Source organism: Cygnus olor, chromosome 20, assembly GCF_009769625.2.
Source record: "Cygnus olor isolate bCygOlo1 chromosome 20, bCygOlo1.pri.v2, whole genome shotgun sequence".
Classification (NCBI taxonomy): domain Eukaryota; kingdom Metazoa; phylum Chordata; class Aves; order Anseriformes; family Anatidae; genus Cygnus; species Cygnus olor.
In genome coordinates this window covers 5,193,220-5,216,942 of record NC_049188.1, presented here as the reverse complement: position 1 = coordinate 5,216,942, position 23,723 = coordinate 5,193,220, and the positions used below count along the sequence as shown (strand labels likewise).

The following is a 23,723-nucleotide window of genomic DNA, read 5'->3' as shown; positions in this document are numbered from 1 at the left end:
GAAGGTCCTAGAAGGAGATAGAGCTGTTGCCCCCAGTATTAAAAGCAGCAGCTTTTCCAACCACCATCACTTTCCCCAGAGGGAAAAAGGTGACAGCCATAATGTCACTAGGACACAGGTGTCTTAAAACTCCACTGTATTAAGAGGAACCAGCTGGCCGGAGTTTGTGACGAATGCCTTTTCTGACCAGACCCCTGCTTTCCGGGATAAGCCTTAAAAAGGCACAGCACGGTTATTACAGTTACAGCCAGGGGTAATGGCTGATTGGAGCTGTTACCATGACCATGAAAGCACCCCCAAGCTGGGGAGCTGGATTACAGACGTTAACACAAGCTATTTTTCCTAATTTCTTTGTAAGCTTTGAAAAACATGGTCGGGGGGGCATGGAAATTGTGCAGCCGTATGCCCAATTATCTAGATTATAACTACACACCCTGAGAACTTGCATTTGTAGTATTCTGCGTGCAGGAATTTTGCACGACCACATTTTTGCTCTCAACAAAATGCTTGCGCTGAAAAGGCAGTGCTGGACACAAGCTGACCGTGGCAGCGTTAGCTTCTCGCAGACTCCCACCACGCCAACCCATTTCTGCAGCGTGTGCAGCGACCTGGAGCGAGGAGGAGTGAGAATCTTTGCCTCTTCAAACCTTGGCTTCAGTGCTGAATCCCAAATGCTTGCAATGTATCTATCTGGACCTCGCCCACATCTTTTCCCTGAGATGAAACTGCCGCACACAACTTGTTTGCTATCACCCGCACATCAAAAGCAGCAATTAAAAGGTAATTTGTTACGTATCGCTGTACCTTTTTTTTTTTTTTGAAGCCATCCCACCTTGTTTTTGGAGTTACTGCCTGGACACGCTGAGCTCCTGGCAGCACAAGAGCACACTGCCATCTGCCTGCTCCTTAAGAAGGCTGCAGGGCACACCAAAGCACGCGTCGCAGAAGTGCAGGCAACACAGGACTATAGCCTCAGAAGGAAATAAGAAAGAAGAAGTGGACAAGTCTGTAAGTCTGGAATAGAGGGCATGGAGAGCAGGTAGACTTGCCGCTGACTTAACTGCAGATTTTTGCCAACAGCACAGAGCCCAGGTCAAAGAAGCAGTGGCATTTCCAAGCCCCTATTTACTACTTAGGTCATACCACGGGAAGACAGGGAATTTGCAAAGAAGCACATGCAACCTAAGTAACTGGGAAACGGTAAGATTTCACAAATAAAACAATCAGCATTTATTGTTGTATTACAAAACACTTCGTATTTTGGCAATATTTTACAGTTTATCCTTTTTCTTCTTAGGGCCTGTTGAAGAGGTATGGGGGGAAAAAGAAAAGAGGAGAAGATTGAAATCAAGATTAAATTTTAATGTCTCGCTTAAAAAAAATCCTCCCAAACTGCCCCAGTCCCTCCCACCAAAATAAAAATCTAGTTTCACTCAGTTCCACTATCCGAAGAGGCCATGGGTGAAGCGGCAGGCAAAACTCTGGCAATTTCACTATCCAACGGGTCAAGAAGACAAACAGAACATTCACAGTGGTCTTCAGTATGGTCTGTTGCGTTGATCGTTTCTGAAATCATTTCTGAAAGGGAAAGAAAAAGTTGCAAGGAATCCTTTAAGCACATAACAAATAGTCCTTTCAGTCAAGCGTCTCCACACCTACTGCTGTGTACTCTGTTGTTTTTAGATAGCTTTATCCAACAGCGCTCACAAAACACACTCAGTGGGCAAACTGACTTATTTTCTCCTGAAGCTCCTATCTGTAGTTAATATTTTCATAGCACAGCTGCGCATGCACACGCAAACAACGCCCCTCTCCCACAGTCCAAATCACTTCTACAGTCCACATGCTGCACAACCAAGCAAGGGCAAAGAGGCTGCTTACCTTCCTCCCATTTTACCACCATAGCCTCCTCCCCGATCACCGCCTCTGCCACCACGTCCTCGATACCCTCTTTCTCCTCCATAGCCACCTCTCCCACGAAAATCTGGAGGAAAATGCAAATCAGCACATCAGTCAGGTATTCCAAAAAGCTGAAGACGTCATTAACATTTTTAACACTACAGAAGAGATGCAGCAGTTTTAACTGATCTTCTACACACCTCCTGATGGACGTGAATCTTCTGGTCTGGGCTCACCACACTGGTTGCAGGAGTTCCTGCGAGCGAAGTTCATGTTACCACAGCCCCTAGAAAAGAAAAGGATTTCCCAGACTTAGCTGCTAAGAAACTCAGAGGGCATGAAACACCACTGCCCAATTAAAATGACACTTACGGGTTAGGACAAACCCAATCACCATTTTTGGGTTCCCCACTTCTACCCTGGAAGCCCCCACCTCTTCCATATCCACCTCGTGAACCTGTAGACAAAATTATAATCAGAATAAAAGAGGGGAAGTGCCTGCGACCTACACATGAGAAACATCTATTAAGGACTGCCCCTGGCTTCAGAACTCAAGTGACAGACAGACCTCCCATGTGGAAGAAAGAGTAAGTGATTAAGGTAAACACCAGAGGATTGCCTACAAGGCGAGCCACACTAGGAACTCTGAAAGGAGAGCAGGTAGGGCCACTGGCAGAGATTTGTACCACTGTAGAATTCAGCCTTCAAGAATTACTTTTTTAATCCTTCATTTACTACTAGATACAAGTTAGCTAGAAGGCTTGGGCAAAAGAACAACAGAAGTTTCAGCCACCACCAAACCTCAATGGCATTTGATATCCTGAGGTTAATGTATCTGCATAACTGAGGTACACATGCTTACATGGACAGACTTAGAATCCGAGCAGACGAGGAAAAATAAGAAGCAGGAGTAGCACATGGTGGCCAGAAGAAGGCCACAAGAATCTGCTCCACTACATACTTTTATAAATTCTTTTTCATCAATAAAAGGAAACTTGATCAGTTTGAATTGCCAGGGGATAAATATAAAACCACCATGCGCATTAATAAAATGTCATAAAGATTTAACAATCTATGATATCAATCACAGATGGCCTGACTTAGTCACAGAACAAAAACTTAAGAAAACAACCGTCTGGATTAATGCCAGGATGCATCGAACACAACCCCAGAGACAATACAGTTCTTGCTTTCTGTACCAAAAAAAAAAAAAAAAAATCAAGAACTTTTATACCAACTAAATTTCTTGAAGAATCTCTTTTTTTTTTTGGTAATCAGCCTACAGAACTGTCTGATTTAAAACTAAAATGTGTTGACAGCCGCCACACAAAACACGCTTCCTGTGAAATGGTAGTTTATATCCAGCAGGCTACTGATAAAACTGGATTATGTAGAGAATCGGGCAAACTAATGTCTATTTAATTAAAGGAGTCAGACCTCCAACTGCTGCTCTAAGTCAGTAGCAGTTGAATAATTTAACCTGCTTAATACCATCTGCAAGCATCAGAGTATCTCAAGACTTTGCTGTTCAAAGCAAACATTCACTGCTAATTCACAGCTGCCTCTGTGGAACCAGTACAGCCTCAAAGTCATTGTCATCTCTTTGTGAGAAACGCTGAGACGTGATCTGGGGACTTTTCAGTTCAGAAGGAAAGCCGAGATTCTACGCTGTCCATAAAAGATTACAGATCTCAGTTTTACTTAAGTTGGTTCAATCCATATTGCTTATTGCCAGAATCCCAAAGGCCCATACACTTTGACAGACAACTGCTACAAAATCAACTTCTTTTTTTGAATAAACCGTTACCAACTAAAATGTGTCTCACTTCATAAAAAGGATTCTATGGATTTTAGTCTCACCTCGACGTCCACCACCTCCACCTCCTCTCATGAATTCAGGCCTTCTAGTTGCAAAAGAAACCTTGATAACATTGCCATTGAATTCTTTTCCTGTAGAAAGACAAAGTGAGAGTAAGATCAATAGAGCTCCCGACAACATAGCAACAAGTTCAAAAGAACAGAAGTGTTTTGCACATGCAGATTGAATTAAAACCTTTTAAGACACAGGGAGTCTGGAGTCAATCTCTCACTTTTGAATGCACTGGTCCAAATGTGAGATGACAAACACTAGGGTACTTAATAGTTTTTCCATAAATCAAAAGATGTTTCTTTTGATTAAAATACAATCTGCAATTTACAATTTAACTAGATACATATGAATATTTTTGCTATTTTCATGGGTAGGTGCGTTACAAGTCCACTTCTTCCCCCAAGTAGGTCAACAAGGCTTTTGTACAATTCAATACCCTGTGCAAAAATGAGATACTCCCAAGTAAGGGAAAGAGGTGACTTTTTTCAATACAAGGTCTCAGTTCTTCATAGATGAAAGGTTTATTACAAAGCAAGTAGGGCTGAATGAATATCTAATACAGTTATATTTGATCTATCCTCCAAAACAAGAAATGAATTGTATTTTATTAGCAGAATAGCACGCCATGCAAACTTTTATGTATTACCATTTAACACCAAAAACGGAGTATGCACTTTTGTTTCTGCCCACTGTTATTAAAATTCTGTGAACACACAAGGTCACTGGAACAGGCACTTCTTTTTTTCTTTTTCAAGCTTACTGCCACAAAAAAAGTATCATTGCATTTTCTGCATCAGGACTGATGAGTTTTATATTAATGTATTTCTGGGATCTGCTATCTTCCTCTATTGAACATATAATTAAAAAAAAAAAAAAAGTTCTCCACTGTGTGTATACAAAGCACTTGGCTCAAGATTGCTGTAACCCTTGCCAAAATCTGAAAATACTACCACATCACTAATAATATCAATACTAACACTGCAGGAAATCCTTTCAGCTGTTAACTACAGATTACAGCTCTATAGGACTGAACAAGAAGTTACGCTCTCCTGAGCGCCAAGAACAACTCTCATGCTTTGTGCAGGGATGACTGAGGTGTAGCAGCAAATCTGAAGTGTTTCATTACACATTTTTGGTCTTAACCGCTAACTGCTTTTCCACTGAATAAAAGAGAAATCCAGCACACACAAAACACCACGAAAATAGAGGTCTCCCTAGGAAAACAAAAAGTAGCATACTGTCCCCAGTGAGATTATTGATTTGCTTTCTCCACTGCTTGTTAGATTCATGAATCACAAAAAGAACAACTCACCGTCAAACCAGTCAATTGCTGCTTTAGCAGAAGGAGGGTCATCAAAAGATACCGTTGCTTCTCCCTTTGGTTTGCCGGTATCCTTATCTGTATAAAGATTTATCATGGGTTTGCCAGTCTTTTTGTTGGTCTGAAAAAGAAAGGTCGTATACTTGGCAAAGGAGAAATGCTCGTAAAGCCAGTTCAGAGCATAAACTGTAATGGGTAAGTCTCATTAGACAGAAGATCCTCTTGGAGCTAGCTTTCAGAAACAAATGCTTTTGACCGAGGGATACTGACTGACTGTTCTCCATGAAATAATGATGGACCCAGTTTTTACAAAAATTGAGGTCAAGTGCAGGAAGCCCTCATTTAGAACTGCAGAAAGAGAAGAAAGAGCCATAGGCTGAAGCATACTCGCTGAAGGATCAGGATGGCATAATGGATAGGGCGTTAAGGGTTACAAAGACTGAAAAACTGAAAGAGACAAAAAGCAATCTAAATGTCACTAAGTAAGCTGGCAGCACCAGCAGCTTTTTTCAAATGAGCTGTCATCTGGGAACCCAGATAAAGATATTATTTTATTCATAACTCCTGGGGAGTCAGAGCAAGCATCTGCTTCAAATGACACCAGTACATCTCCAATACACTAGTTCCACGAGTTCTCTTCCTTCTTACTAATGATTTCCCATTTCACATACCTTTATAATACCTATTTGTTTGAAATAGTCTGCCACTTGGTCTGTTGAAACATCCTCTCCAAGTCCTTGCACGAAGATAGTGTTGTTGTCAGAGTTGTCAGACTCTGTATCTATCAAAAAATAGGCTACATTTACCATACACCTTTAACATTTTAAGCTTAGATCCACACCGCCCAGTAACGGACCCTTAAGTCCCAAAGACAACTTGTGTGAGATAAAAGATGAGCAGAAAGCATGATTGTGAGGTTAATGACAAACTCCAAAAAGGCCTGCACAGCACCCTCAGGTGCTGCAGTACATCAGCCCAAACACGTTCAACAGCTGAGCAGCTCTTTGCCACCCATTCAGCCTGTCCATGCAGCTGGGACATCCAAACCCACCAGAGAAGCGTATGCTTTCAATAATAAAGTTTAGCAGAAACGTTACAGCAGCAAAAGCATTTGTTTGGCTCAACCCAATTCAAGATTCAGCAGCAAATCCCTACTTGCTGTAACAAGAAACATCCACAAATTCACATGCGCTGTAATAAAAGGAATTTATTTTAAGAAAGACGAGCTTTAGCTAAATTGCTTTTCAACCATGGGAATCACAGCCTCATCCGTGTTTCTAGATGTACATTTTAAAAGCAATGACCTAAGAGCAACAATCCACTCACAGCCACTGCTTGCTTTCTTACCAGCATCTGATCTCTGTCCATAATCCCTTTGACCTATGAAACGGGTTAAAACAAAAAAAGAAAAAAAAAGAAAGTCTATTTTTAGCAAAACATTTTCAAGTGACTCTTTTTAAAGACAAGAAAATATTTAAAGTATGTATGCAATGCATCTAAGATCTAAAACATTAACCAGAGATTTAGAGAGTATTTAGATTAAAACGTTCAACAGAGGGTGTCTGTAGGACGTTAATGTGTTCTTTAAGTTGCAGTATGCAGCAATTGCCACACTGATGCTATGCTGGTGTTATCTTGCAAATGCTGGTTATCAGATCACCAAGCAGTTTACCAAGGTGTTTTTTCCCCCTCTAGTACCTTTCTAAGGAGCATTTGTAACAACAACAAAAAAAAGAAAATTAAAAAAAAAAAAAGAAAAAAATCCGGTGAACGTCACCGTCTCCACAAATTCTTTCATGCAATTGGACAAAGTAGAAATCCACCTTATTGCTAACGGTTTGGCTATTAAAACTCATGAGCACACCAGCCTCACCAAAACTCTACAATGCTTCTACGAGATAGTAACAAGATATTGGTGGCTTTTAGATTTATAAAGAATTTCCACTGAAACATTTTTGGATACTCGGCACTTACCACCATAATTTTTGAAGCCACCACGGTCACCACCACTGCAGAGGAAAAATTGAAGAAATGATTTCTTCCTTAAGTCTCTAAGTGCTGAGCCCAAGGCTCAATCTACAGTTAACTGATCACAAGTTGAGTTACTGTCTAGCTGCTAAAGCACCCTCCCTGTGTTCTCCTCACTTATCATTCAAAGATTAAAATACATGAAAGAAAATAATCTCACAGGGTGCTGCACCGGAGAAGAAGTGTCCTAAAGAGTCATTTAAACTAGCCCACGCACATATCTTTGTTTCAGTACTTCCTCCCATCCCCTAAACCAAAATGACTGCTATTAAGAACTGGGTTTTAAAAGGGAATCGTTATTTTCATGAATGTTAACGGGCTTTAATTGTAGGTGTAATTGCTGCTTTGGAATAATTAGTACTTTAGTACTTTCCTAGAAATGAGAAGAGTTAAAGTTAATTAACCTCCATTGTTAGGCATTTATATACTGGGGGCAAATCAGCAGCATCAGCCATTCTCTGAGAAAGGGTCTGGGGGGAGCTGCTGCACGATTAGCCCATTACAGAGGTGTGTGCATGTGAGCTTCAAAAGCAGAGGCCGTGAAGTTTTAATTCATTCATTCTGCAACCTGTGGCACAAAACGTAGACCAAGTTGAGAGATTAGACACATCAATTTTCAAAGGTTAGGAGGGGGAGCTGAAACAGGATGTTATGCCTCTGATTACGTGCATGAAAATAAACCCTCGCTCTTTAAAATGTAAATGTTTGCACTGTTAGGTATTTTCACAACAGCGATTTTAATTGCATCCGTGCTATGAATACAATGCAATCGATATTCAAAGCCCTTCAGGAAAAATACAACCACTGGATTTTTTGGAAAGTCAATAAGCAAGTGTCACAAAGGCCGCCTCGCACAGCTGCCTGCCCTCCCCTACGTGGAGAACACAGCTGCCAGCCGAAAATTGGGCAGGTTCACCTACCATCACCCCTGGCAGCTTTCAAGCTCAGATACTAAAATAAAGCTAGCCCAAGTTCAAACCCCAAGGCAGAGGGCTGTCTCCAAGCCCCAGGAATTTTGTACTGGAAGTAACGCACCCGTACAAGCAGCATCTCCAGCAATAAGCTTGACAACTAGAAGTCACTCCAGGTTTTAATTCCATCTGCCAGCTCTTGGGTGTCCTAACACAGGACACAGGTATCCCAGCAAAAGGCAATGAAATAAAGCTAAATTTCTGCTGCCAATTTTTAATTTATACTCCACAGAAAAAATCTGAATGCGAAACTGCCTTGTTGTTTACTCATAAGCAATTACTTTCTGCTCGTTAAAGAGGTAAAATGAATGAATTGTAGATGCAGCATCTGAGCTGGTCTTTATTCAAGGCTGGCTGTTTTCAAGGACAGATGAAAAAAACATCCTGGTGATCACACAGAAAAAAACCTGTAAATATCTTTCTGCCACCTCCAGTTCAGTTCAGTTCAAAGAAAATGTCATTATAACCCAACAATTTTCAGTAGGACACCTGCTTTTCTAAAACCTTAACTCAGAAATAAGACACTACAACAGTCAACACATCAACCATGGCAATGATATCAAAGTTTTCAAGCCCTCGATTATGGTCCCAATTCACTAGGACAGCATTATCCAGCACACGTATGTTTTGATTTGAAAGTATACAGCAGCACAGACGTAAATTTAAAAAACAAAACAAAACCCAACAATCTAAAAACATGGAGAAAGTCCAAGACCAATACAGCCAAGATGTTATAGGACGTGAGGATTTTGCTTCAGATGCTGAGGTAAAACGTGTGCACCATGACTCTGAGAAGTGACGGAGCTGGATATATAAAACATGTAAGAAGCTGTAGCCTAAAGCCTCATTTTAACTTTGTGTTATACTAATCCTGCACCTTGGATTGCAAGTGCTAGTGCAATCCAACGCTTTTCAATTACTGTTTTTAATTAATGACTATAGAAATATGTTTTTGCCCAAATGTGCTTCAGCATGTTATCTCCTTCTTAGTCTCACACGACTGACCCAACCGAAATCTGCAGCCATTCAGCAGCAGACACCCTCACTGAGGGATGAGTGCCTTCCTCCCTTTGGAAGTCCCTGCCCTCACGCAATTTATAATAAGGCTGCGGTGTGTTACACTCCTGGGATTGCTGGGCAAAGCTTCCTAAGATCCCCAGGAGGCGTGCAGACCTGCTGCAGGAACTGAAGTCAAACAGCGGAGCTGATAGGCAGCCTCACATCTTCCCCTCTCTGAGACCTGAAGCATAAGCCTCAGTGTCAGGAACCGCACCACTTCCAGAACATGTGGAACATTTAATCTCAGCGTTTCACAGTCTATTGCTTCGTCAGTCTTGCACACAGACCAAACGTATGGCTGACCAGATGCAGTTTGGTGTTTTAGCACCCAACGTTAGGATCACGAACAGGTTGCTAAGATTTGGCAAGGCCACCAACAAAGGTAAAACAAAACAGACTGATCTGCAGCAGCCAGAGAGTGAACATGACACCATTCACGGTGGTAAAACTTACTGCTATGAAAAATATTGTCAGCTGTTCTTCTGTACTTGGCACACATCTAAACATCACCTACTTGAGTGTAACCGTAGTTCACCTGAACACTGCTTACTTCATCTGGGAATAATTCAAATTACGGGCTCAGTTACTTGGAAAGCTCAACGTTACGTAGACAAGTGACACACTTAAGAAGTGATTGGATATTGGCAGCAGCAGCACTAACAATTCAGGAACCAAATTTTAGCCTCTGACGTGTATCTATGCCTCATCAAGTGTGTGGGAGTTACATGTAAGGATGTGATTCTGCAAACAAGAAAGGAACGCTTAGTGCACTCGTGAAGTCACCGGCAGATGGCTTTTTCTGCTGCCCGTATTTATTGCCTCTGTTCATGTTACCCCAAAGCCTGTATGTGCTTGAGCTTAGTCTCTTACAAGTTAAACATTAATTTGAACACAAACCACCCTGTTGTAAAAACCATTTGCGTTATGCTGTAGTTTCTTGATACCACAGTAAGCTAACTCCCACTCAGAATGGCTAATATAGCAATTAAGCTGCGTAAGTAATTCCTGTTTATAGTGCAGCAACTTCAAATCTGGAAAAGAACAAAATCTACGTTGAGCAAAGTTAGCCATACCCAAGGACTTGGTCACCAAAATTATTTTCTAAACTGCGCCAGTGTCATTTCACTAACAAATTCATGAGCAAATTCAGTGGCAAAGCTTCTCCCATTTGGTCCAGGCTCTAACAGAAGGGCGCTTGCGTGGGTACGGGTACTCAGCTGGCTGAACGGCCCTTCTAAGGTGGGAGAGAACAGCCCTGCTTAGTAATGCTACTGGATTTCCCTCTTGCATACTTAATCAAAACAATTCAGTTATAAACTGAACTACATAACTACAATTAGCAATTAATTCCTCATTTTTTAGATGAGGACTAAGAAGAAGAAGAAAAAAAAGACTTACTCTACAAGGAAACGACCTGGTGAACCTGCTTTCTAACCCTAACAACTCAAGGATGAGCCTCTTCCATTATGGGTTAAAAGAAAATGATTTTGTTTCTTAGCCAAAATATGACTTTTTGCAATCATCATTTTTTAAAGCTTCAAAATGAAAGTGCAGAAAATTTGAGTACTAGATTCCCAGAAGATGTAATTTAAGACCATTCAAAAAATCTGAAGAATACTTTTGAAACCCCCCACTTACTAAGATTAAAAAGTGAACAGCTGACATATGAAAATAATTATTCTCTATCATCGTATCAGCTAGGGAAACTGCAAAGCAATTTCTCAAGATATTCTTCTCAGTGCTGCGTGACTTTGCACAGGCACAGAAGAAAAATGAGTGCGGAAAGCGTTCGCTACAGTGTGCATTCAGGTCATTCTTGTTTTCAGAATAATGATTCACACCTTAACATTACCAGATATATTTTAAAATATTTGATAAAGGATACTCATAGAAATGTGAGCTCTCAACGTTTAAAAATGCTAATTTGATTCTACCCCAAATCCTCCAAAATTTTTTGCGCTGCCAGGCTCTCTGAGAGGCACAGAGGGTAAGCTTCTATGGGCCACTGGAGCTGGCAAGAATCCTGCTGTAAAACAAATGTCCAACCAGTGGCCAAAGTCTCTGATATCACTAGTGCAGGACAGCAGCGTGCCAGCAACCAAACGCCTGTGAACAGGACGCATTCATTGCTCAGCACCACAGACTAAATTAGGCAATCCAGCTGTAAGAACACCAGCGGCTGGGTAATGCTTACTGATGAACAAGCTGCAGCAAGTTTTCCCTGCTTTTCATCGCAAGGGAAGGCAATTTTTATTGCTAGCTGGCACAAAAGAGATTCATTTGCTAAGATCTCAAATCAGCTATTAGTTTTTTTCATAAAGTCCAGGAACAAGAAATGAAAAATCAAAACCAAGCACTGTATCATTTGAGAAGTCTGTTTAGGTGATTTAGAAATATCAATTTTGTGTGTTGACAGTACTCGTTTACACATCAGTTTCTAATCATTATAAAAATCAAAGCCTATTTTACTACAGCAGAGCAAACCTCTCTGTAGATGAGATTGTTAGATAGATATTTCCTAATGGCTATGGAATTTCCACAATTTAAACATTAAAATACGATCAAAGTAAAAAACTAACTCCAAAAACGTCCAGAATTGACATTCCTACATAAGCTGTCCTTAGGAAAAAATAAAAAATAAAACCCAAAGAAACGAAACCAAAAAACTGCCCTGAAACCCACACTTTCACAGGACCAAACATGATTTCTTGCCCAATCTTATTTTCACCTTGATCACAGCTTGCTATTTAATTTATTTACACTTTTCCAATAAGCATATGACTTAAGTAAAATACATTCGTCAAAAGCAGAATCCCCAATCATAATCGTGCAAAAAGACTGAAAAAACATCGACAGCCCTCTAGTTTCAGAAAAAACTTCAATGGAAATGGCATTAAAAACTGCATCACTTAATGGAAGCAGACAGACTTCACAATAAATGTCTCTAACGCCTTCCCACTTCCATCGAGATTCCCCATTTCTCCATTCACCTTCACTCTTTTCCTTCTTTGGGCTTTCAAGTCCAGTGATGTACTATTATCCACATGGACGCGTGAACAAAATTTTTCTCACATTTTGAAAAATGTGGTAAGAGGCTTTATTTTCACAGACATTAATTTATCTTATTTTTGTCTTGCACAGACAGAGGTTTGTTTCAAAGTGATCAAGTCTACCAAACGTTTTTTGAAGCTCACATTCATTTCTCCTATTGGAAAGGGCATAGGGATATGAAAAGCCCTCATCCATGGTTTAAAAACAAATGTTCAGTTTTAACTATAAATGAACTTAGAAATTATTTAGCTAGTTAAGTTTACATTAATATTAAAATTTGCTGTGTTTGTATATAATTACTATTTTTTTTTAAACTCTACTACCATGTCTAATTAACAGAGAGAGCAGTCCACCTATGTCATTAAAACAGCAAACCACAAAGTACAATCTGGGACCACCTTAGGAGAAAGCAAACTTTAAATGTGGTTTAAAATTAAATATTTTTTAAGGTAATTGAATCTTAACACACTGTTGGATTATTTCATTTAAATTAGATCAGCTCACATGAACGGCATTGTATACTTAAGAGTGCTTTATCTGGAGTTTATGCAACAACCCAGAATTCTGCAGTCTTTTAAAGTGATGCTAGCAACACTGCAAAGCTCACTGGAAGCCTCAATGTTCTTCCTTTGTATGAATGAACACTCTGCATCCCACAGCCATAACACAGAGGTACATAAAATGTACCCAGTTGTGACAGTTAATTAAGAAATAGCAATGTCATTTGTCCTAATTCAATAGGATTAAAGCAAAGGTTCCAATCTCTCAGACCTATGAATGAAAAAAATCTACAAGCACAAAATTAAATATGTGCATAAATCTTGACAGGAACAGGGCCTAAGTCAATGGCAGCCGGGGAAACAGTAATGTAAGTATTAAAAATTCACCTAAAATAAATGGGTTTAGACTGACAGCTAAACCAATAAAAAAGCTGTATTTTAATTAAAGATTAGAACTGAAAAAAAAAAAACAGTGAAGAACAAGTAATGTTACTAGAGTAAAATCAAAAAATAAACTTTTGATTAAAAAAAATTTAGGAAGCAGAAAGATAATTAGCTAACCTTACTGTAATGATTTGTCGCCCTGAAGTCAAAATACCTCCTTGCTGAAAGGTTAGCTGCTTTAGCTATGAATTTTATAAAACTGTCTCAAACCCTGTCTGTTGGTTTTCACAATATTTAAAAAAAAAAAAAAAAGATTTTCATAGCTTTTAAATATCCTATTTCAAGTGATGGTTTCTGGCAGTTCTTTTATTGGAACTAATGTAATATAATATATAGCTATGTGTCATAAAAATCAAATACTTTGTTCTCAATCTGTCTGAATGTAAAAGCTTTTCCTAGGCAAAATGCATTTTTGTGCAGTGCAGAAAGGCTTAACTTTAGACATCAACTACCTTCCATTTTTGGAAATCTAAATCTGAACCACGTTAGGAATAATAATAAAATTTAAAAACAGCTAAATAATAAGATAGAATGGTAAAGAACTGCAGGCACTGAAATGAGATTACTTACCTATATCCAGACATATGACCTCTTCCATCCATGTCATAGCCCCCTCTACCTCCTCCCTGTGACCCGCCATATCCTCTATTATCTTCTCCATACCTACTCTTTTCACGACGATCATCTGAAGGAAAAAAAAAAAAAGACAAAACGTGAGTAAATTGCAGTGCAAACCGGAGTGCAGTGAAAATTCCTGCCCTACAATTTGTTTTCCTCAAGTCTGACACTTTCTAGATATAAATGGCAACTTCTAAATATCCCACTTCCATTATCTACTCTAGGAAGTAGTGGAGCAAAGTCTGATTTTGCTCCAGTTATCTCCCTTGGCTTCCAGCATCACACAGTATCTCAGAATGCAAACATTGTCTATTTTAATTTTAACAGACACTACATTTTCCAAATATTAAACACATGTTGTCTAAAATATACTTTTCATTATACTTCCACTTAGCCTTCCCACTTTGCAAAAGAAATCACTGACGGCAGAACAAGGATGAGTGTGGGCCCGGCTGACTGTATCAAGATTTTGCAGAGAAAGGTCAATCTTAAACTTCTCATTTCTGTCTACCTCAGAATTCACTGACACAGCGTAAAGCCTGAATGTGAAGTAGAAAAGCTCATCACGACTGATCAAGACATGTTACCTTCATACAAGAAAAAGGTGCAAAATAACATTTTCACCTATAAGAATTTCACCTAGAGCTTTAGAACTCAAGAGACATGAACTCTGCAAGGATGTCTCCAACAAATGCAACCGCAACACTTCCAGGGCCCCAACAGTTTTTCATCTCCACATAACATTTTGAAAGTCTTAACCAACAGAACATTCCCCAGGAATATCAACATGGAAGAAAGAGCTTTTGACTATTCACCAAATTAACTGTCTGTGGAAGAAAATCCAGCTATTTCAGAGTGTTTTGTTCAATTTTACTAGTAAATATTGAGTCCAACCTGTGAATTTTACCTTGGCTGTTGTGGCTATAGCTTCCCTTCTGAGACTGGTAGGATTGCTGAGAGTGGCCATATGAGCTTTGGTGCTGGTTATAGCCTGACTTTTGGTCATATGAGCTCTGGTGGCCATAGCCCGACTGCTGGTCGTATGAGCCCTGGTGGCCATAGCCCGACTGCTGGTCATATGAGCTTGACTGCTGGTCATAAGAGTCTTGGTTTTGTCCATAGCTTGACTGCTGGTCATAAGAGCTTTGGTGCTGACCATAGTTTGACTTTTGTTCGTAAGAGCCTCTTCCACTTAAAATAAACAGAATGTGTATTAATAGCTAAATGTTCACAGAATAGAGAGCAAAGTAATGGCTGAAAATACATAACATTGCTAAAAATTTCCTAGTCACAGTTACCTTCCAAGTCATTACTGGCATATTGAAATGAAAATACTGTATGTCTCTTCTCTGTTGGGATGTATCTGGCTTCCAGTAAAACCAAGAGAGAAAAGCGTATATTACTATCACTTTTAAGACGTCCTCAATTTCCACTGCACGTGAAACTTAACAGCAGTGCTCCCTTTACATATCCCAGTACAAGACTGGCTCCCCAGTAGTGTGACAATAGCTGATGCATAGCCCATGACCCACAGAACGCCAAATCCTTTCCTACAGAGCAGTAGGGAAGACACAGGCTGCTCACACTGTATTGCGCAGCCGGTACTTCCAGCCTACAAAAAGCCCTCAAAACTTTGCATTACTGAACTGCACCCTATCTTCCGGGTGTTCTACCATTTTGCCAAGAACTTACTCTATCTGTAGTGATGTCCTCTAACAAACTCGCAGTTCTTCCCATTTTAGTGCCGTCTGTATATATTATCCCACCAGCTTTTACCAGAAACATTGACCTCTTGGATATTATAACTCAACGTGCCTCCAAGTTCTAAGGAGTCATCAATAACTCTTCTCTGACTATGTTATTTAATCAACTTTACAGCAACCACAAGAAAACCTCACCTACACCACATGTCCCTAGGCTACTTCCTAATTCAGCATGCAAGGTAGAAGCAGAAGTATTTTGAAAAACTAGCTATGCAAGACAATTATTGTTCCAGTTAGGTTACACTGTCATAGCAATAGATTGCGTAAATTTATGAGAAATAAATTGTATGCAGGAAACACTGACTGTTACTTATCTCTTTGTTTTCCCCCGGGTGCTTTGCTGCAGCTTAACTGTATTACCTTTTCAGTAACTGAAATTAATCACTGACCTGTCACCCTTTCTTCTCTTCCTCCTCCCTTCTCTCACCCTTTTTCAAAAAATGAGGCACCATGTTTGTCATACTCAAGTCTTTAGTAATCTTATCTGCTCCCCAAAATGCCTCAGAAAACCAACCAAACAAAAATCTAAAAGCCTACAGGAAGTTTCCACCAGCTTTTCCAAGAACACTAAGATGAAATCCATTCGGACCAACCAATCTCAAACTATGCCATGCAACTAAATATTTGTGTAACCTGCTCCCTCCCAGTTCTAGTCTAGATCTTACCTTTAACATCACTAATCCCAGTAACAAAGACATTGCTAAAACTTTGCTTATATCTTAATTTCAAAAAAAGTCAGATCTACTTCAGCCTTTTCACCATCACCAACAACAGAAGCCATTACCGAGGGCATCCACTACTTGCAGTTTTTCCTTCCTCCCTTCCCTCAGGAAGTGAGAGCTAAGATTTTGCGATCATCCTCTCCAAAACTATCATTTTTACCATCCCAGTTTCTCCTTATTTGTTACAACCATACATAAAACAGTTTCCCTCCAATTTCTATTTTAATTTTCCTGGTCAAAACCAACTGCTTTGGAGAATCTATGCCCTACTGCAGCGTTTTTCCACTGGATGTCTACAGAGCTAAAGACTATGTTATTGCCTAGTCTCGTGTATGTTTGTACAACTCTTAAGAAATTCTCAGAAAACAAAGCAAAGATAACCAAAACTTAACCATGTACTTGCCTTCCTTTGAGATGTGCAAAAGACACTCTACTCTGAGTGACATCACCTACTGTTCAGATTAAAATCGTGCTTGTTTATATTAAGATGTTTGGCAATAACAACTACAAAAGCAGAAACCAAGTACTGGTTTGCTGAAGTCCAGCTTGTTATATAAACCTTGCAAAACAGAGTAAGAATTTTTGGACCATGAACACAGGAACGAGGTTTAGTACATACGGTGTATTTTTAATAGGCCACTTGAGCCTCATTAAAGAACTACCGTAAGACATAACCTTAGAGTGTAAACATGGAGCTTGCAAATTACACAATAAAGGTATTCTAGCACCAAGTGGCCTTTTAACTCATTACAGGAAGCTGGACTGTGTTTTCCAGGATACTTTCAAAGCTGTATTATTAATCCCCCTGAAACTGATTTGAGTACAACATCATTTAAGAAATAAAATACATTTATAATTGTGTAAAGTACTGAACTGACTGCAGTAATCCCACTTGATTGGAAAAAGATCTCTCTTAAATGATATTTATGAATCCTTTCATCTTCTTTCTACCAAGAAAAGGTAAAAGTCATAGCAGAAATCTGCAAATCTAAGAGCTGTAAGGACATTGTAAGTTTATACACGGGAATGTGAACAGAGATGTACCTGACCCATCTTTTTCGTAACCAAAATACCCTCTACCAAGTCCCTCCTTTGTTGTAGTCACTATCCAAAGACTTCCTAGAGTTTCTCACCCCATACATCTTAGCTTCAGAACGACTGTATCAATCCTTCTTATCTAAAGAAATATTCTTCCCCTACCTTCTGCTCTTTCAGGCATTATAAAGCTCTTAAAAGTGCGAATTTTCAGATGTTTGTTGGTTGTTCTGTCGTTTGCTTTTTATTTTATCAACTGTAGCGGGAAACTTCTTATAGCTCTAGTTAAGAACGTACAACTATTAGACAGTAGTTTAAGCAAATATTGCTTAAGCTTCCTTACCCTCTGGACGACCCCTTCTGCTGTCCCTGACTGCTGTAAGACTGCTGGTTGTATGAGCTCTGATTCTGATTATCATAACTGGATTCATCATCATATCCCTGGGAATCTTGTCCATAACCTGGAAATCAAGGAAAAAAATTTTCAGCAAACATTCACCTTTTAATTACTGCCAATGAATGTAACAAGCTAGCCAAACCTGTTTGATTTTGTCCATAGTTCCCATGATAGTTTCCATAGTTCTGTCCATAGGAGGAATTGTCTCCACTCTGCCCATAACCAGAATATCCCTGTAATTTAAATAACGTATTCAAATAAGTGCAAATTCCACAGCAGGTAATTGCAGTTTTTCTTTGCTAGACATGACTGCAGACATCAAGCACAAGTTGAGAACCTACTTCTTCCCAGCCCAAACGTGGCTAACCAGGAACAATTTATTTTACTCAAAGAACATCCGCTTTGAAAGACACAATGATTTTTCTCAGCTTACCTGTGTTTGTCCGTAACTTTGACTGCCCTGATTGCCATAGGATGAATAGCTGTAAGAGAAAAACGCAGCTAGTAAGCACGTACAGCACCCTCCACACAGGCTGGAAAATAAAAGTACTTTGGGTGTTATTTTAAGTTTCTTTTCATCTTGAAAAAAGGTGTTTAATCTGAGTCCTGCAGTTGTGGCATACTAGAAAAGCACCAATAAACTGATGGTTGCCACAGTTAATTGCCAGAGCCGTATGAGCTTATTTTAATTTCTGCTGCGTTTCAAGTGTAATTTTAAAGTACGTTAAAGTTGGGCTTACTGTGATTTGATAGATTCTTAAGAATCACAGAAATCTTATCATATGAATCCATGGCATTTTAAATTTTTCAGTACATTTTCATAAAGTTAATTTTATTTCAATTAGTTGCTGTCTATTTGGTGCTTGCTGGACGATTTGACATCACCACCACCACCAAACACGGCACTAGCTTTCGATTATACTTACTTGTTATTCTGCCACTTTAAGGTTTCATGAACTTACAGAAGAATCATGTGCTGAAACTCACATCAAACTCAGATATAAACTCAAACTCACATACTGCTAGATGCACAGAACCCGATGACTTTCATTAGCAGTCAATATTATCCACGAATTTCATACTTCTGTAAGAACACTTTGTTTTTTACTGATTAAAATACAACCTCACCCCAAAAATCTTACAGCTATTTTATTAACTGGCTTTTAAATCGCACAATTATGAACAGTTTTCAAAGGTTTTGGTTTTGTTTTTTACAAAAACTCCCTCTACTGGCAAAGTAAAATATCTATGTGGCCATCACCTTTACGCTTGTATAAACTTTGACTAATACCTCAGCGAGCAGCTTAAGACAGACTTATGAAAAATATTTCTCTATATCCATGACATTTCAAAAGTTCTTCTTATTAAAAGATAGCCTTCCAACTTAACCCTCTTTGTTTTCTTCCCTTCAGGAATATCAACTTTTCCCTATTTTATAAGGGTTCTTAGTAAAGGCCCAGGGCTGCAAGCTTTTTGCAACTGTTACTCCCAATACGTTATCAATACCGCATCACACCCAAAGATTCAAACACCTTGCTGGGAATCCTAAATTGCCTTTATTTTGCGCATTTAATTGCCAAGAGAAAGAAACAAACAAAAAAAACATACCTCTGCTGGCCCCCGGACTGACTGTAGCTTCCCGAATCTAGAAGAAGAAGAAGACAGTCATGCTGAGAACTTCCAATTAATACTTTATTCCTCTACTTAATATAAAAGGAAGAATGTGGGGGAGACGAAGGAAGGTATAGACACTAGACAACACAAGTACTTTCCCAGCAGAATCTGAGAGCTGCTTCTTGATAGCAGATGAGAAATCCCAATGGGGAGAAGGGGAGTGCAGCACAGCATGGGGAGGTGCGGACACTTTGAACTTCCCTCTGTGAAGCATCTGGTTTCCATTTTCGTGGTGCATCCTCAAATTTGGGACTGCACAACCCCCTCTAATGGCTACTGAATACAGTCCCATCATCAAGGAACAGAATGCAGCTGCTTAATTAATCTAGCAAAGCTAAGTAGGTCAGGCCTTCCCCATTTAAGGCACCCTACAAAAGCTCTGCCTAGCAAAGAGACAGAATTTGGAGATGACATTTCCCTTACTGATAGCCCCAACCATGCAAGAATTCATTCATTTACATACAGCTTGTCCAGACAGCTATTACAGAGGTTATTTCCAATTAACATAAACATCAGATATCATGGAAATTGATTCTTGAAAGACAAACACACTGGAAGAATATGGATTTCAGAATACAATTTCAAGTAAGAAAAAAAAAATCACTGAAATTGTTTGATTTGTATTTAAAGTATGGCATCCAATCTGTAAAAGCTATCAATGTCACAAAAAAACACCCCAGTACCTAAGCTGGAATTCAATTCCTAAATATGCCACTTTGTCTTTATTGATTTAGCTTACCACATCTTGTCTTGTTAATGGGAGAAAGATGGATTCCCTGGCTTCTGTAAAAATGCAAATTTCTGAGCACTAAGAGCTTTCTCTCTCAGCGCTGAGCAAAGCGCCCACTCCTACAGGCCCAGTTTCCCCAGCCGGCTACATGGGCCAGGACTGGGGCCGCAGCACCCGCACGCTTTGCTCCACCACCTTCAGGCCCTTTGGGAGCAGATCTCCAGAGCAGGCTCCATCACTTCATGGCCACGGCCTCCCAGCCACACGGCCTCTGCCGGCCTCGCTGCTCTGTGCAGGTGCCTCAACTCCTGATATCAAAACCTGAAGTTTCCATCTTCTGGTCAAAACCCAGCACTGGGTTCTCTCTACCAGTACCGTCAGTCTGGGTAACAGCCTTGGGATGCTCCTGGTCCTTCCAAATCACCCCAAGAAGTGGTACAAATATTGGGCCACCAGAGTCTAAGATCAGATACTGAGAACTTCTGGTTTCAGTCTTTCCCCTCTCTCTTTCTATATATCTAACCACTACTCCCGGAATTGCTTAAAAAGCTGAAGCTGAGGATGAATTCCAGTTCAGGATGAATGTCATAAGCTATAAGCAAACAGCTATGACCACTCTGCAATCAAAGCACACACCAAATCTGCTCATTGCACCTCCCTCACCTGGTCATAACCCCACTCCTGCCAGTGCTCACACACACACTTGTACGCGGGCAGGCGGCCACCTCAGCTATCCCGACACGAAGCTATCTCCGCGAGGCAAAAGAAAGCACCACATTTCCCATTCTGTTAGAGAAGCAGTTACCAGACCCTAAAATGAGATGAAGTATTTCATTTCACCTCCTGGAAGCGGTTTTACTCAAACGCTCTCCTCATTCTGCGCTGCCACATAAACATTCCAGTAAAAAGTCAGCAGTGCAGCTCAAATGTTTATTGCTTTTAACAAAGTGAAGGTCAGGGTTTTTTTTGTTATTTCCATTTAAATGATAACAAAGCTTACCATTAAATAGGTTACAGCATTTTAAAATGCCTCACTTAAAATTTATACGCCATTAAAACTGCTTATTAAAGCAAAGAATATGAGTGGTCGTCTCAGGAAGAATTCTTGAGGAAGGATGTAACTTCCTACAAAGTAAAGAAGTGCATTTGATCCCCTCAGCTTCTCCCTCACGAACTTGTGCCAAACCACAGCGTTTTGGAAGAAGATCGAAAGCAACCAGATAAGGAGCCCGTAAAATACGAATACATAGAACCAGAGGAATTTCCTCTATTTATACATTTTTCTGTGCGCCAAGTGTCCTTTCTTGGACCGCTCCCTGGCCTCCCGGATTGCCCACGGCCTCCTAAGGGATTTATTTTGGTGGGCTCAGCGGGACCAGGAATCTCTCAGCAGCTCTGGAGACAGCACTTTTTTCTGGAAACTAACGGATCCGGGGGCATTTTCCCTGAAGGCAGACACAGTTCACAGACAAACGTCCTGGGAACGAGGCGGGGCACGGCAGAGCAGCCACCTCGCGCAGCCCTGGAGCCACATCCCAATTAAAACACAGCAATTTGCGGGGGGGTGGGGGTGGGGTCAAAACTGGGGGGGGGGGGGGGCAGGCCCTGAGGGGGGGCTGGGAGCCGCTCCTCGCTCCCCCGCCCCCGGAGGAAAGGGGGAGTGGCCAACCCAGGCCCCGCCCCCACGAAGTGGGCGTGGCCCACTCCATAAATAAAGGGGGCGTGGCCGCTCAGACAGCGTCTCCCAGGAAGGCGTGGCCTGCGCGAGGGGGCGTGGCCACCGGGCGCCATCAGGGGGGCGTAGCCCCTCCCCGCATCCCCCCCCTTACGCCCCCCCTCCTCACCCCCCCCCCCCCCCGCGACGCGGCGCCCTCTCCCCCCCCCTCCCCCCCTCCTCTTCCTCCTCCTCCCCCCTCCCCACCGGGAGGCGCAGGCCCCGCCCCCCGCCCCCGCGCGCGCCCCGCGGCACCCACCCGAGGCCATGGCGGCGGCAGCCGGGGCAGTGACCGAGCGCCGCGCCGGCCGCGCGCGCACTGAGGCCCCCGCAGCTCGCGCGGACTGCGGGGCCCGGCAGCCAATGGGAGCGCGCGGCGCCTCCCACCCGCGCGGCGGAGGGGGGGGGGGGGAGGAGAAGAGAGGAGGGCGGGGAGCGTACCAAGTGCATTGGGGGGGGGGGGGGCTGGGGGAGTCGCCGGGGGGGGGATCCCAGGGGGCGCGGGGGGGGCTGGGGGTGTCCGGGGGGTGCTCGGGGGTGCCCTGGGGGGCACTGGGGGGGGGGGGCAGCTTGTTCCGAGGGGCTGCGGCCCAGCCCGGCGCTGGGAAAGGCGGGGGAGCCTTTTTGGGGGGGGTTGGAGCAACCTAAACCTCAAGTAGGCAACCTAAAGGAGCGCAGAACGAGGGAATCCCAGCACTGAGGTTGGGAAAGGCCTCCGGGATCGGCTGGTCCCACCGTCGGGAAAAGGAAACCTTGCCAGAGAGCCCAAATATTTTAAAAAAGCCAGATACTGGCTCAGGAAGCGACTTTCTAAGACGAGGGGTCGTGGCCTGGCACAGCACGGGGAGCGCGTGGAGCAGGAGGTGTTGCTGCACGAGCGCGGCTTGTTTGATCGGGAACAAACATTTCGCCTTCCTTGTGTGCGATCAGCTGCCTGCCTTCTTGTAAAGGCCGGGAGGGTGTTGGAAAAGTTACCGTGAAGCGCAGCTCTGTGCTTTCCGCCCAGTGAGGGTTTGTACCCGCATCAGCATTTACAGGGCAGCTGGGGGAAACAGCACTGTGAGGTTTTACCTTTTTTTCCTTTTTTTCCTTTTTTTTTTTTTTACTGGGATTGAGGAGCATTCTCTGGTTCCAGCTGAATGGGTTGAGCAGATCTGCAAACGAGTCGGGTTGTTTCTTTCCCCCAGGACATAGCAGCGGGAGGCCCAAGGCCTAAGATAAGTTTCTGCAAAACAAGCAGTGACTGGGAGGATAAATTTAAAAAGGGTCAAGGTCTCCGCCTGTCTTTCGGTTTTCTCCTTGAAAAACTTCATCTCCTCCGGCCTCAGTGCCTTCTCCAGCGCCGCCGGCCTTCCTGGGCCTGTGACAAGCTGGGACCTTTTGACAAAGGCTCCCTTGGAAGTGTGCTGAGGGATTAGGGCAGGTCCCAAACAGTGCTCCAGGGGCAGGGCAGGGGAGACATCATTTGCTCTGTGTAGCCTCTCCGTACCTTTGTGCTCCTAAGAGATTGAGGTGTCCATATAAGTAGAAAATGGCATTGAGACAAAGAGCTGAGCTCACGTACTTTTTGCCTGCTGATAGATCCTGACTGCTTGCAGCAGACTCACAGGGAAAACCCAGTGCTGCGCTTTCCCATTGCTCCCAAACAAAAGTATTGAAGCTTCGGTGGGGAAAAGATTTCAGACCTCAGCCCCCTGCTCTTCCCCCTCGGCTGAAAGGGATCCCACCTGTGTCAAACCCCGTCTCCCTTTCCCAGAACCAGAGGGAGCGGGGAAGCTGTGTTTCTGCTGGTCTTTCCCGTGTAGATGAGACCTCCACCCACGCAGGTGAGACCTCAAGGGTCTTTTGTTAGCCCTGAGCCATCACCAGCGGCTGGGCTCTTGGCCGGAGGAGACGGCGGCACAAACGCTCCGTTTGTGGCACTTGG

General features: G+C 42.1%; 1 protein-coding gene across 1 annotated transcript; it reads right to left on the bottom strand.

Annotated features, from left to right (window-relative positions):
- Positions 1–1,211: 1,211 nt before the first annotated feature.
- TAF15 (TATA-box binding protein associated factor 15) lies at positions 1,212–22,168 on the bottom strand. Its single transcript, XM_040532528.1, has 16 exons — positions 22,056–22,168; positions 19,287–19,323; positions 18,112–18,160; positions 17,821–17,911; positions 17,625–17,742; positions 14,669–14,952; positions 13,714–13,828; positions 7,065–7,099; positions 6,438–6,470; positions 5,762–5,871; positions 5,082–5,211; positions 3,760–3,849; positions 2,272–2,356; positions 2,100–2,185; positions 1,882–1,984; positions 1,212–1,578 (listed from the first exon to the last, which is right to left on the bottom strand). Exons 1-16 carry the CDS (start codon positions 22,063–22,065, stop codon positions 1,539–1,541), a joined length of 1,416 nt encoding a protein of 471 aa, XP_040388462.1. The 5' UTR covers positions 22,066–22,168; the 3' UTR covers positions 1,212–1,538.
- Positions 22,169–23,723: the final 1,555 nt, after the last annotated feature.